This window comes from Chiloscyllium plagiosum, chromosome 15 (assembly GCF_004010195.1).
Source record: "Chiloscyllium plagiosum isolate BGI_BamShark_2017 chromosome 15, ASM401019v2, whole genome shotgun sequence".
In the NCBI taxonomy this organism is placed as follows: domain Eukaryota; kingdom Metazoa; phylum Chordata; class Chondrichthyes; order Orectolobiformes; family Hemiscylliidae; genus Chiloscyllium; species Chiloscyllium plagiosum.
Window position 1 is genome coordinate 33,288,776 of NC_057724.1, and position 12,211 is coordinate 33,300,986.

The 12,211-nt window shown below is 39.9% G+C and overlaps 1 protein-coding gene across 6 annotated transcripts in view; it reads left to right on the forward strand.

Annotated features, from left to right (window-relative positions):
• Positions 1 to 12,211, forward strand: part of LOC122557209 (exocyst complex component 1-like) — a 106,488-nt gene that overhangs the window by 31,344 nt on the left and 62,933 nt on the right. For all 6 annotated transcript variants that reach the window (XM_043704653.1, XM_043704650.1, XM_043704648.1 and 3 more), the window contains 3 exons: positions 4,532 to 4,725; positions 6,738 to 6,965; positions 8,899 to 9,031. In XM_043704653.1, the coding sequence (XP_043560588.1) occupies positions 4,532 to 4,725; positions 6,738 to 6,965; positions 8,899 to 9,031 (555 nt within the window). The remainder of the gene's footprint in view (positions 1 to 4,531; positions 4,726 to 6,737; positions 6,966 to 8,898; positions 9,032 to 12,211) is intronic.

Sequence of the window (12,211 nt, forward strand, 5' to 3'; positions counted from 1 at the left end):
GGGAAACCCAGTGGATGTGGTCTATCTAGACTTTCAAAAGACCTTTGATAAGGTGCCACACGGGAGGCTGCTGAGCAAGGTGAGGGCCCATGGTGTTCGAGGTGAGCTGCTGGGATGGACTGAGGATTGGCTGTCTAACAGAAGGCAGAGAATTGGGATAAAAGGTTCTTTTTCAGAATGGCAGCCGGTGACGAGAGGTGTCCCGCAGGGTTCGGTGCTGGGGCCACAGCTGTTCGCAATATATATTAATGATTTGGATGAGGGAACCGGGGGCATTCTAGCAAAGTTTGCCGATGATACGAAGTTAGGTGGACAGGCAGGTAGTACTGAGGAAGTGGGGAGGCTACAGAAGGATCTAGACAGGTTGGGAGAGTGGTCCAGAAAATGGCTGATGGAATTTAACGTGAGCAAGTGCGAGGTCTTGCACTTTGGCAAAAAGAATAAAAGCATAGACTACTTTCTAAATGGTGAGAAAATTAATAAAGCCAAAGCACAAAGGGATCTGGGAGTGCTAGTCGAGGATTCTCTAAAGGTAAACATGCAGGTTGAGTCCGTGATTAAGAAAGCGAATGCAATGTTGTCTCTTATCTCAAGAGGGTTGGAATATAAAAGCAGAGATGTACTACTAAGACTTTATAAAGCTCTGGTTAGGCCCCATTTGGAGTACTGTGTCCAGTTTTGGTCCCCACACCTCAGGAAGGACATACTGGCACTGGAACATGTCCAGCGGAGATTCACACGGACGATTCCTGGAATGACAGGTCTAACATATGAGGAATGGCTGAGGATAACTGGGATTGATTCGTTGGAGTTTAGAAGATTAAGGGGAGACTTAATAGAGACATACAAAATAATACATGGCTTGGAAAAGGTGGATGCTTTCAGTTAAACGAGGAGACTAGGACCCGTGGACACAGCCTTAGAATTAGAGGGGGTCATTTCAGAACAGAAATGCGGAGAAATTTCTTCAGCCAGAGAGTGGTGGGCCTGTGGAATTCATTGCCACGGAGTGCAGTGGAAGCCGGGACGCTAAATGTCTTCAAGGCCGAGATTGATAGATTCTTGTTGTCTAGAGGAATTAAGGGCTACGGGGAGAACGCTGGTAAGTGGAGCTGAAATGCGCATCAGCCATGATTGAATGGCGGAGTGGACTCGATGGGCCGAATGGCCTTACTTCCACTCCTATGTCTTATGGTCTTATGGGTCTGGAACAAGCTGATTGGAAGTGTGGTAGAGGTAGGTTCAATTGAGAGTGCAGGAGATAATCTTTTAAATAGAAACAATATTCAGGAAATGTGGGGTAAAGGCAGGAGAAAGGCACTATTCATAACGCTCATTCAGAGAACCAGTGCAGACATGATGGGCCAAATAGCCTCCCCTACACAATTACAATTCCCCGATTCTGTGATTCCATAGCATCATGTAGCTTGGTGGGCAGTTATGATTGACAGTCCCACTCCCATACGACTTGACTCTGTTTGTCACTTGGACAGGAGATACATAGGTGTCATCTACTTTCCGATTTAGTACGAAGAAGGACTGTAATGTTTACCTTTTAACTTTTATTCCTTATTTCTTTTATACCTGTTTCTTAAGTTTTTGTATCTAGGTAATTGTACTTAAGATTGCGCCATGTATGGAGGCATTGAAAACTTTTCACTACTCCTCTACCTTTGTACTTGAGTACACGTGACAATGAAGTTTAAATTTAACATAATCTAAATCAAAATCTAATCTGAAGAAATATTTATCACTGACATCATGGATGTATTTGTGAGTCGAAGATTGAGAAATTTCACAGTTCACTAGTTGGCCTTTGAAATAAAGACATGTGGTGTAAAATTCCAAGCAGTGGAATGTGGTGAAACGGTTAAAAATTATGTCCCAATACATGTGTGAATCTAACCGGAATGGAGGTGTTGCTTAGTCCCGTGTGAATCTTCTTATCTGTATGTAACCAGAATGGAATGTGTTTTTTAGCCTTGCTCTGCTGTTCACATGAATGTTTATATCTGGAAAAGAGTATATCAGCTGGAAAAGTCTCCAGTTCGGTGAGTCTGCTCCGGGGTTACGTTTAACCGCCGAGCGTGGGTTGTTGGCAACCGCTCTACGAGAACTGACGGCTCCCAGTTTTTGTAACATGTAGAGTGAGTATAAGCCAGACCCGTTGTGCGACGCTGCGGGGGAATAAAATGCCCATATTCTAGCAGTCTCGCCTCTTGGTCGTTTGTTCTGTGTCAGACTACTCTCCTATGAACCTGACCTTGAGAATTTTTTAAAACAAGACACTAGCATAAAAATTCAAAGCCAGTATAACCTTGATGGTCACCATTTCCTTCTGAGCACAAGTCCTGCTCCAGCAAATGATTCAGTTTGGTGATGATGGCCCTGGACATCCTTGAGGGTAACACAGTAGCTCAGTGGTTAGCACTGCTGCCTCACAGTGCCAGGATTCAGGGTTCGATTCCAGCCTCGGGCAACTGCCTGTGTGGAGTTTGCATATTCTCCCTTGTCTGTGTGGGTTTCTTCCGGATGCTCCGGTTTCCTTCCACAGTCCAAAGATGTGCAAGTTAGGTGAATTGTCCAAGCTAAATTGCGCATAGTGTTCAGGGATATGTAGGTTAGGTGCATTAGTCAGGGGTGAATGTAGAGTGATAGGGGAGTGGGTCTGGGTGGGATACTCTTTGAAGGGTCAGTATGGACATGTTGGTCTAGTCTGTACCAACACTGTTTCCTAGAGCTGTAGAAAATGATAACAAAGACATTAGATGCAATATCTGGTCGTTGACCTCAACTCTGGGGAATGTTGATCTGCTGCATCTTCCTCTGCAACTATCACTGGAAATTTCTATTCTTGCTGGACTTGGTGATAATATTGTAATTGCTCTCTCCTTTGATGCTGCCTTGGCCTGTGAAGCAATGCCACACAGAACCCTGAAATTGTTGTGTTCATATCATCTATGTGAGTCGATAATCTGTGTGAGTTGATAATCTGTGGGGAACGTTAGAAAGACCAACATTTCAGCAGTCGTACTCCTGAGCCGTTACATGAATCAAAATGAAGCATGTTATGCCCTGACATAATGTGTCATTCTCAAGGAGGCCAATGTTATGACTTGCTAAGAAACTCTGAGATATCCAACCTTATCCAGATGTATATTGCAGAACGAAAGTGTTCATGCTCCATTGGGTGAAAGAAATTCTGGCATAAGACTGCAATAATAGCTCTCTTCTCAAAAATAGACAACTTTGAACATCATAGACTATGTCCTTATGTTCTTACAGTTCATTAATGTTAGAGTGACTATTTTGAAAGTCTTTGATGGTTTAACTTTACTATGTTATTAACAGAGAGTTTGAAAGGCTGATTTGGTTTGGCTGTCTGTTTCTGTATTATAACAACAGTATTCAACTACATCTTTGCAGTGAGTGCCAGCTTAGTTCTACAAGCTTAAAACCTGTTCCTATCATTTTTTCCGGGTTTGACAAAGGTGATTGACCCAGAACAACATGCTGATTGATTGTTCCAGAGTCCTTCTCCTAACAATAGTACTAACTTGGACAGTCTGTCCAGGGAATGTCTTGCACCTAATGACAAGGTTTTTAGTCACAGTCACAAGGATACATTGCTCCTGTGTGTCCAGTTTTTGTTTTACCATATCCTTCTAGATTTTAGTCCATGTTCTGGTCTCTCCAGACTATATTCCCTGTACTTTCAAATGGTTTTGACTTCATGAGGAAGGGAACAGAGAATCAGTTGGTGCAGTTCCAAAAGAACATGACCTTGCTTTGGCAGTCAAGATTTGGAGGTGCCAGTGTTGGACGGGGGTGGACAAAGTTAAAAATCACACGACACCAGGTTATGGTCCAACAGGTTTATTTGGAAGCATTAGCTTTAGGAGCATTTCTCCCTCATCAGGTAGTTGTGGAGTATAAGATCATAAAGCCAGTTCAAAATGGTCACAGACACTCATCAGTATGTAATCTGGCAGCAGATCCAGGCAGGTGACAGCAACATTGCTGCAGCATTTGTCCAGATCCTCCTACCAGTATAGAGAGCTGTCAGCAACCAAGTTGCTTATTGACACATTTCAATATCCAGGACTATATATGAAAAGATCTACTACAGTTTGCAGTAGATGCAATAGAATTTTGTTGAGAAAAACCACTGTCTCAGACCGTCCTGCCACAGGACACTGATTAGAAACTGTATAATATATGAGATGAACTGTACGTTGTAAATGTAAACTATAATTGTAAGTGTGATGAGACACCTCAGACCACAAACTATATTTAAAGAGCTGATATTGTTTGCATTTTTAGAAAGTCACTTTTAATTGTCATGAAATGTACTTACATAAATTTTGTGAATTAAGTTTAACTTCAGGAAAAAAAAACATCTTATTAAGGAGTACATAGTGCAACAAGTGTCTAAGCACAGCTTAGAGAAATTCGATGGAACATTGGTTTTAATCATAAAACATTGGTTGAATAATACAATCGAAAGATACAAAATTTTATTGTATTCCAGAGAGTCTGCGCCCTGCAGTGGAGCAGCACAAAAGAGGGCGAGTTGCAGAGGAAGAAGACATAGATGTTTACCAAGAATTGACATCGAAAGAAGCATTTGATATTGAGAAGTTAATGGAGCAATTTGATCAGTCTATTTCCAATTCCGAAGCTTTTGCGGAGAAAATGAGTAAAGATCTCCAAGTGTTAGATGAGGTAATTATTTTGCAAACTGGCACAAATAAGTGTTACTGTCAATAATCTACAATACATGGTGATAAATATGATGTGGAAATATGATGTATGAAATTAATTATTGAAATTAATTTTCAAATTCTTATTGTGTTCATCATGAATTATAATCCTCACCAGTATAATGGCTAAAAAAGCATTATCCAAATATGTTAGCCACTGACATTACTGTAATATAGATCAACAAAATATACTACAAGCACGAGCAATTTGTAACGCAATTGTGCACAGATGTATAGCTGTATTCATTCTCACATGCTTGTCTTGCTATTTAGAATTTTTCTTAGAATTAATTAAGTTTAAATGTTGGCACAGAAAGTTGCACAAGATTTTCTTATTGTGTTCATTAAACATAATATGAACCTTAAGAAATTGCACATATAATTACAATATGGCATGTTTCTGAATTAAGAGTATGGATGTATTTGTATTTTGGGTTTTCAATATTGTTACGACACAGGTAAACTCTCCTGCTTAATTTAAACCAGCAAAACAGAAAAGATTTATCCTATGCAATAATCTGTGAAAAATTGATAGGCCAAGAACTAGTTAAAGTAAAAATGAACAACTTTATTTCTTGAAGGATAACTGAGAATAATTAGCTTACAACTATTTACAACTCCTTTCTCTAACCTATCTTTTACCTTCTCTTTCTACAATACTAGTCCAATAAGACCCCCGATTCAGATTAGAAAACAAAACTTCTTATCTTAAAGCCAGGCACCTTTCGGTTCTTCTCCGTACTCCGGTCTTCTTTTCTACTTGGGGATTCTGCTTCACAGGTTACTGATCGATAAAGGTACCTTTAAGAGAACTATTCTCTGGGCAATTTGCAGATATCGTTAGCTTTACAGTTCTCTTCTCAACTGTTCAATTTTCCCCGGTCTTATACCCCCAAAGCATCGGATTTTAATCTTGTCAATATACTAAATTCAAACTTGATTAGAATTTGGTATTTTTGGGTATAATTTAAATTGATTGACCAAATTCAAATTGTATTTGTCTCATAGCAACTCAGCCAGTGCTATCTGTTCTGAACCAAATATTACTTTGTAAATTCTCCAGCACTCAGTGTACTTGCCAAGTTCTTCACTCTCTTAAAGATACAGTACACTTATACAGCTTCGTAACACTATGAAGAAAAATATTTGAGTGTAGGTACTGAGAAATTATTGTAAAAATAGATTTCATCCCTAAAGAACTACAGTATGAATTTTCCAGTACTTCAGTTACTGTGGCCTGTGCAAAAAAAAAATTTACAATAAGCAAAGTATATTGAGCTGCATCTTGTGAATATGCTTTACACCTCGTAGTAATTTTTAAGGCAGCTTCAGAGTTCTAGACGTACTCAAGCATACTGAACTAACATTCAATATTCAACCAACAACAGTTAGTGTACTGTAGCTGCTTAGCCTTGTTAGTTGCAATGGAGGACAGAATACCAGTGCAGAAATTTAAAATGTTAAATATTTTAGCTTTATTATGTTGCAAAGGAAATATTTGCACATGCTAAAATGTATTATCAATAAACAAATAACACCACCATAGACTAGAAATGAAAAATATGATATAATGTTTGTACATAATCCATCTCTTTTTTTGTTTCTTTTTCTATATAATTTCGATACTTTACTTTAAGATTGAAGCTCCATCTAAGCTAGATCAATGTATGCTCAGATTACCTGATCTACAGAGATCTTACAAATTTCCAATTGAAAAATTAAATTTTACTTACTTTTAAAATTGTCCAATGGTCATTGTAGATGCTCAAAGTTTTACAAGAACTTGATGTTGCAATTAAATCAGCAATTCATTCACTATGAAATAGGGAATACATGAAGTAAGTACTGTTTTTCAGTAAAATACAGTATCTTTATCATCTAAAATGTGTGTGTATGTGCATGCATATGTTTCCAATCATGGTATACATTATAGATTGTGTAGGTACTAGTAATTATATTATGTTTGTACTTCAGGAAAACATACGGTCAATCATTGTGTCCGAGAAGCAAGTAACTGAAATGATGGAACTGATTGATGTGGCTCTTGTTGAAGTGAAGAGCATTGAGCAGACCCTTCAAACATACGAAGAGTTGTTGCAGAGTGTTAAAGAACAGATGGATCATATTCACCAAAGCAATTACCAATTACAAGTCATTGATTGTAACCAGCAAAAACTTTTAGAGGAAGTCATTTTTCTTGTGGTAAGCAAACTGCGTCAGGTGAGACAGCGAGTAATGATTAAGTGAGTTAGTAATTTGAAAATTACTGGCTTTATCTGGATATATGTATATCTATTTTTCACTTTCTCCTGTTATAGCGAGTAAATTATTGACTCTAATTATGATTGTGTGGTATATAAAAGGCTAATAAATTAGATGAAGTCTTCATAAGCTGTTGTCAAAATATAAAGAATAAGAGCCATGGTTCTATCACAAAAGATAAAATCATGAATGATGTGAAATGAAAAGCTAAGTTTTTAATTTTTGCATTTAATTATTCAATTTTGGAATTATTTATTTCTCCTATTGAAGAGTTGAGCCTGTTTCCGACTCTGATCTAGCAGAAAATACACCCTTGCCTTTGAAGGAGTTATACGTTCAAATGTCTGATCAGGAGCCTTCATGGCCCAAACATTCTAGACCATGCCAGGAATCCATGCAACCAGTAGTGACACGGATCATGGTGAAATCTCTTTTTTAACATGAGCTGCCATGTTCCAAGATATAAAGCCTTTGAAGGCACCTTGAAAACTACTGAGAGAAGTTAAGTGTGTAAGTTAAATGCATGAGGGATACAGGTGCTACATTGGCAGTTGGGTTGATAGCCTGGATAGGCATGAATTTAATCCATTGCAGGGTGGGGGAATTAGGTCACATTAGGCGCATTGGAAGTGTCTGTGTGAGTGGTTGAGAGTTACTTTTATAGTTAGCCAGGAGTTATGCTGATGTTTTATTCCACCCTTTTTGCGGGTTCATTACTCAGGCAAGCCGGTTAGAACCCTCTCAAGTCTTAAACTCGAACTAAAGGCTTCAAGCACTGGATAATTGTCCATTGAAAATGTAAACATCCAAGGAAATTCCCACATTATAAATATAGTGGGACTGCCGTATAAACGTGACACACATTGTCCAGGGTATGTCTGACCTCCAATTATCTGGAGACTGAGACTGGGTTAGTAATTCTGAGAAAATGATTAGAGTCAAGACAAAATTCATATACTCCATCATAAAAACATAACAGAAGGAACTGGAGAAAACATTCAGCTCTTTGACCCTGCTTTGCCATACAATACAATCAAGATTAATGGTCTACGTCAATTTTTCTTTCCTCCATGCTCCCAATATTCCTTGATTCCCTTGAAGTGATTTGTCAATCTGAGTCTTGAATTTAAATTAAGGAATGGGAGCTGGGATAGCCATTTAAACCATCCAACCTGCTCAGCCATTCAATAAGATTATTTGTGGTCAGATTGTGACCTTAAGTCCACTTTCATGTCTGCATCCCTTGACTCCGTTGTTCAAAAATCTGTCTAACTCAGCTTTGAAAAAATATAATGAATTAGCTTAACCCCATTCCAAAGACTAATTTCCCACTAAAAGGAGAAATTCCTCTTCATCTCTGTCTTAACTTGGAGATCCCTTATTTTAGAGATCAACCTCCATTCCCTCATGAATGTAAACATTTTCTCAATATTCACATTGTCAAATCCCCTAACTATTTTATACATTTCAATAAGATCACTCTAAACATATCTAAGTTCAATAAAAACAAAGATGTAGCCTTTCCTCATAAGACAATTCCTTCACCCCAGGAATCAGCCAAGTGAACCTTAAGTAAGGAGACCAGAACTGTATACAGTAATCTAGGATAAAGGTCATAAACCTCAATGTCTGCAGGACTGCTAGCAGGGATACTTATAATTAACCTTCTGGTCCATCAGGAAATAACATAATCCTTTTTTACTCCTTTCTATTATAATTCAATGATTATTTGATCTAAACTTAATTTGTACATTGGTCAATTTAAAGTAAAATTTCTCAGATTATAACCTTCTATTTATCACACTTTTTAATGCTACAACATGTGATGTGAACATCTGATTGTTTCTTTAAAATATTGTTGTTATTCTGATAGAATAAGTTGGACCTTGATAAAGAACATGAACATGCATTAAGAGATGGTGATCTGTGCACACCTGAGAATTTACAGTCTTGCATTCTTGCTGTTGAAGCTCTGAATAATTGCATGAATGTTAAGTTGTTTCCAGGTATGGCTATATTTTCTCTCTTCTGTCATTTACCTTTTATATAGCTTACAGCTCCCAGAAATGCTTCAGTTATTCTACATTTGAATGGTATTATTGCCATTTAAACTGCATTTCACTACTTACAAAATAAGAAACCATCTTGAGGCAAGATGGGTCTGTCTCAACTTTGCTCATAGCTAGATAACTTGTCAAATTCTGTAGTTCATTAATGTCTTTTAGAGAAGGAAATTTGCCCTCTTCACCTGGTCTGACCTACATGTGACTCCAGATACAGCAATGTGGTTAAGTGTCAGTTCCCTCTGAAATGGCCTAACCAGCCATTCAGTTGTATCAATTGCTACAAATGAAACCAGACAGATCACCTGGCATTAACCGAGGCACCAGAAAAGACAATGGCAGAAACAGCTCTGTTGACCCTGCAAAGTCCTCCTTACTAACATCTGGGGGCTAGTGACAAAATTGGGAGTGCGGTCTCACAAACTAGTCAAGCAACAGCCTGTCATAATCATATTCACAGAATCATGCCTTACAGACAATGTCCCAGACAACACCATCACCATCCCTAATTATGTCTTCTACCATTGGCAGGATAGACGCAGCAGAGGTGGTGGCACAGTTTTATACATTCAGGAGGGAGTTGCATTGGGAATCCCCAACATTGACTCCTGCAACTCATGAATTCTTGTGACTTCAGGTTAACCATGGACAAGGAAACCTCCTGCTGATTACCAAGTACCGTCGTCCCTCAGCTGATGAATAGGTACTCATCTATGTTGAACAACACTTAGAGGAAGCACTGAGGATGTTAATATCGGTAAAACTGACCACCACACAGTCCTTGTGGAGACAAAGACCTACCTTCACACAACCACCATGCTAAATAGGACAGCTTTGAACAGATCCAGCACCTCAAGATTGGGCATCCATGAGGTGCTGTGGGCCATCAACAACAGTAGCATTGTACTGCAGCACCATCTGTAACTCCATGAATGGCATATTCCCCCAATCAACCATTGCCGTCAAGCCAGAGGATCAACCCTGGTTCAATGGAGAATGCAGGAGAGATGTCAGGACCAATCCCAGACATACCTGAAAATGAGGTGTCAACCTAGTGAAACTACTAAACAGGACTACTTGCATGCAAATAGCATTAGCAGCAAGTGATAGACAGAGCTGAGCGATCTCATAACCAACAGATCAGATCTAAGCTCCGCAGTCCTGCCACATCCCATCATTGGCGATGGTGGACAATTAAACAACTCACTGGAGGAAGAGTCTCCATAAATATCCCTATCCTCTATGATGGAAGAGCTCAGAACATCAGTGCAGCGATCCTTAGCCAGAAGTGTCAAGTGGATGAGCCATCTCGGCCTCCTCCAGTGGTCCCCAGCATTACAAGTACCAGCCTTCAGCCAATTTGATTCAGCCCACATGATATCAAGAAACAATGGGAGACATTGGATGTTGCAAAGGCTTTGACAAGATTCCAGCAATAGTACTGAAGGCCTTTGCTCCAGAGCATTCCGCTCCCCTAACCAAGCTCTTCCAGTCCAGTTACAACACTGGCATTTACCTGGCAATGGGAACATTGCCCAGGTATGTCCTGTACATAAAAAGCAAGATAAATCCAATCCAGCTAATTATTACCCCATCAGTCTACTCTTGATCACCAGTAAAGTTATAGAAGGTGTTACCAACAGTGCTATCAAGCAGCACCTGCTCAGCAATAACCTGCTCAGTGATGCCCACTTTGGGTTCTGCCAGGGCCACTCAGGTCCTGACCTCATTACAGCCTTGGCTCAAACATGGACAAAAGAGCTGAATTCCAGAGGTGAAGTGAAAGTGATGGCCCTTTATATCAAGGTTGCATTCGACTGAGTGTGGCATTAAGGAGCAAAACTGGAATCAATGGTTATGAGCGGCAAAGTCTCTGTGGTTGGAGCCATACCTGTCATAGAGAAAGATAGTCTTGGTCATTGGAGGTCAGTCATCTATCCTGCATGACAGCTTTGCAGGAGTTCCTCAGGGCCCAACTATCTTCAACTGCTTCATTAATGATCTTCCCTCCATCATAAGGTCAGAAGTGAGAATGTTTGCCAATGATTGCACAATGTTCAGCACCATTCTCAACTACTCATACTGAAGCAGTCCATGTTCAAATGCAACAATGATTTGGAGATGCCGATGTTGGACTGGGGTGTACAAAGTTAAGAATCACACAACACCAGGTTATAGTCCAACAGGTTTAATTGGAAGCACACTAGCTTTCGGAGCGGCCCTCCACTATCACCTGATGAAGGAGCGTCGCTCCGAAAGCTATTGTGCTTCCAATTAAACCTGTTGGACTATAACCTGGTGTTGTGTGATTTTTAACCAAATGCAACAAGATCTGGATAATGTCCAGGCTTAAGCTGACAAGTGACAAGTAACATTTAGGCCACACAAATGCCAGGCTATGACTGTCACCAATAAGAGACAATCTAATCACCACCCCTTGATATTCAAGGGTGTTACCATCACTGAATCCACCGCTACCAGCAAGCTGGAGGTTAACATTGACCAAAAACTCAACTGGACTCACCACATAAACATAATGCTCCAAGATCTGGTCAGAGGCTAGGAATATTGTGGTGACTAACTCACCTCTTGACTCCCTAATGCCTGTCGATCATTTACAAAGTACAAGTCATGTGTGTGATGGAATATTCCCCATTTGCTTGGATGAATGCAGCTCCAACGACACTCAGAAGCTTGATACCATCCAAGACAAAGTAGCATGCTTGATTGGGACTAGCATCCACTGCCTTCACCACCGACAGAGTCATAGAGATGTACAGCATGGAAACAGACCCTTCGGTCCAACCCGTCCATGCCGACCAGACATCCCAACCCAATCTAGTCCCACCTGCCAGGACCCGGCCCATATCCCTCCAAACCCTTCCTATTTACAATACCCATCCAAATGCCTCTTAAATGTTGCAATTGTACCAGCCTCCACTACATCCTCTGGCAGCTCATTCCATACACGTACCACCCTCTGCGTGAAAATGTTGCCCCTTAGGTCTCTTTTATATCTTTCCCCTCTCACCCTAAACCTATGCCCTCTAGTTCTGGACTCCCCGACCCCAGGGAAAAGACTTTGTCTATTATCCATGCCTCTCATAATTTTGTAAACCTCTA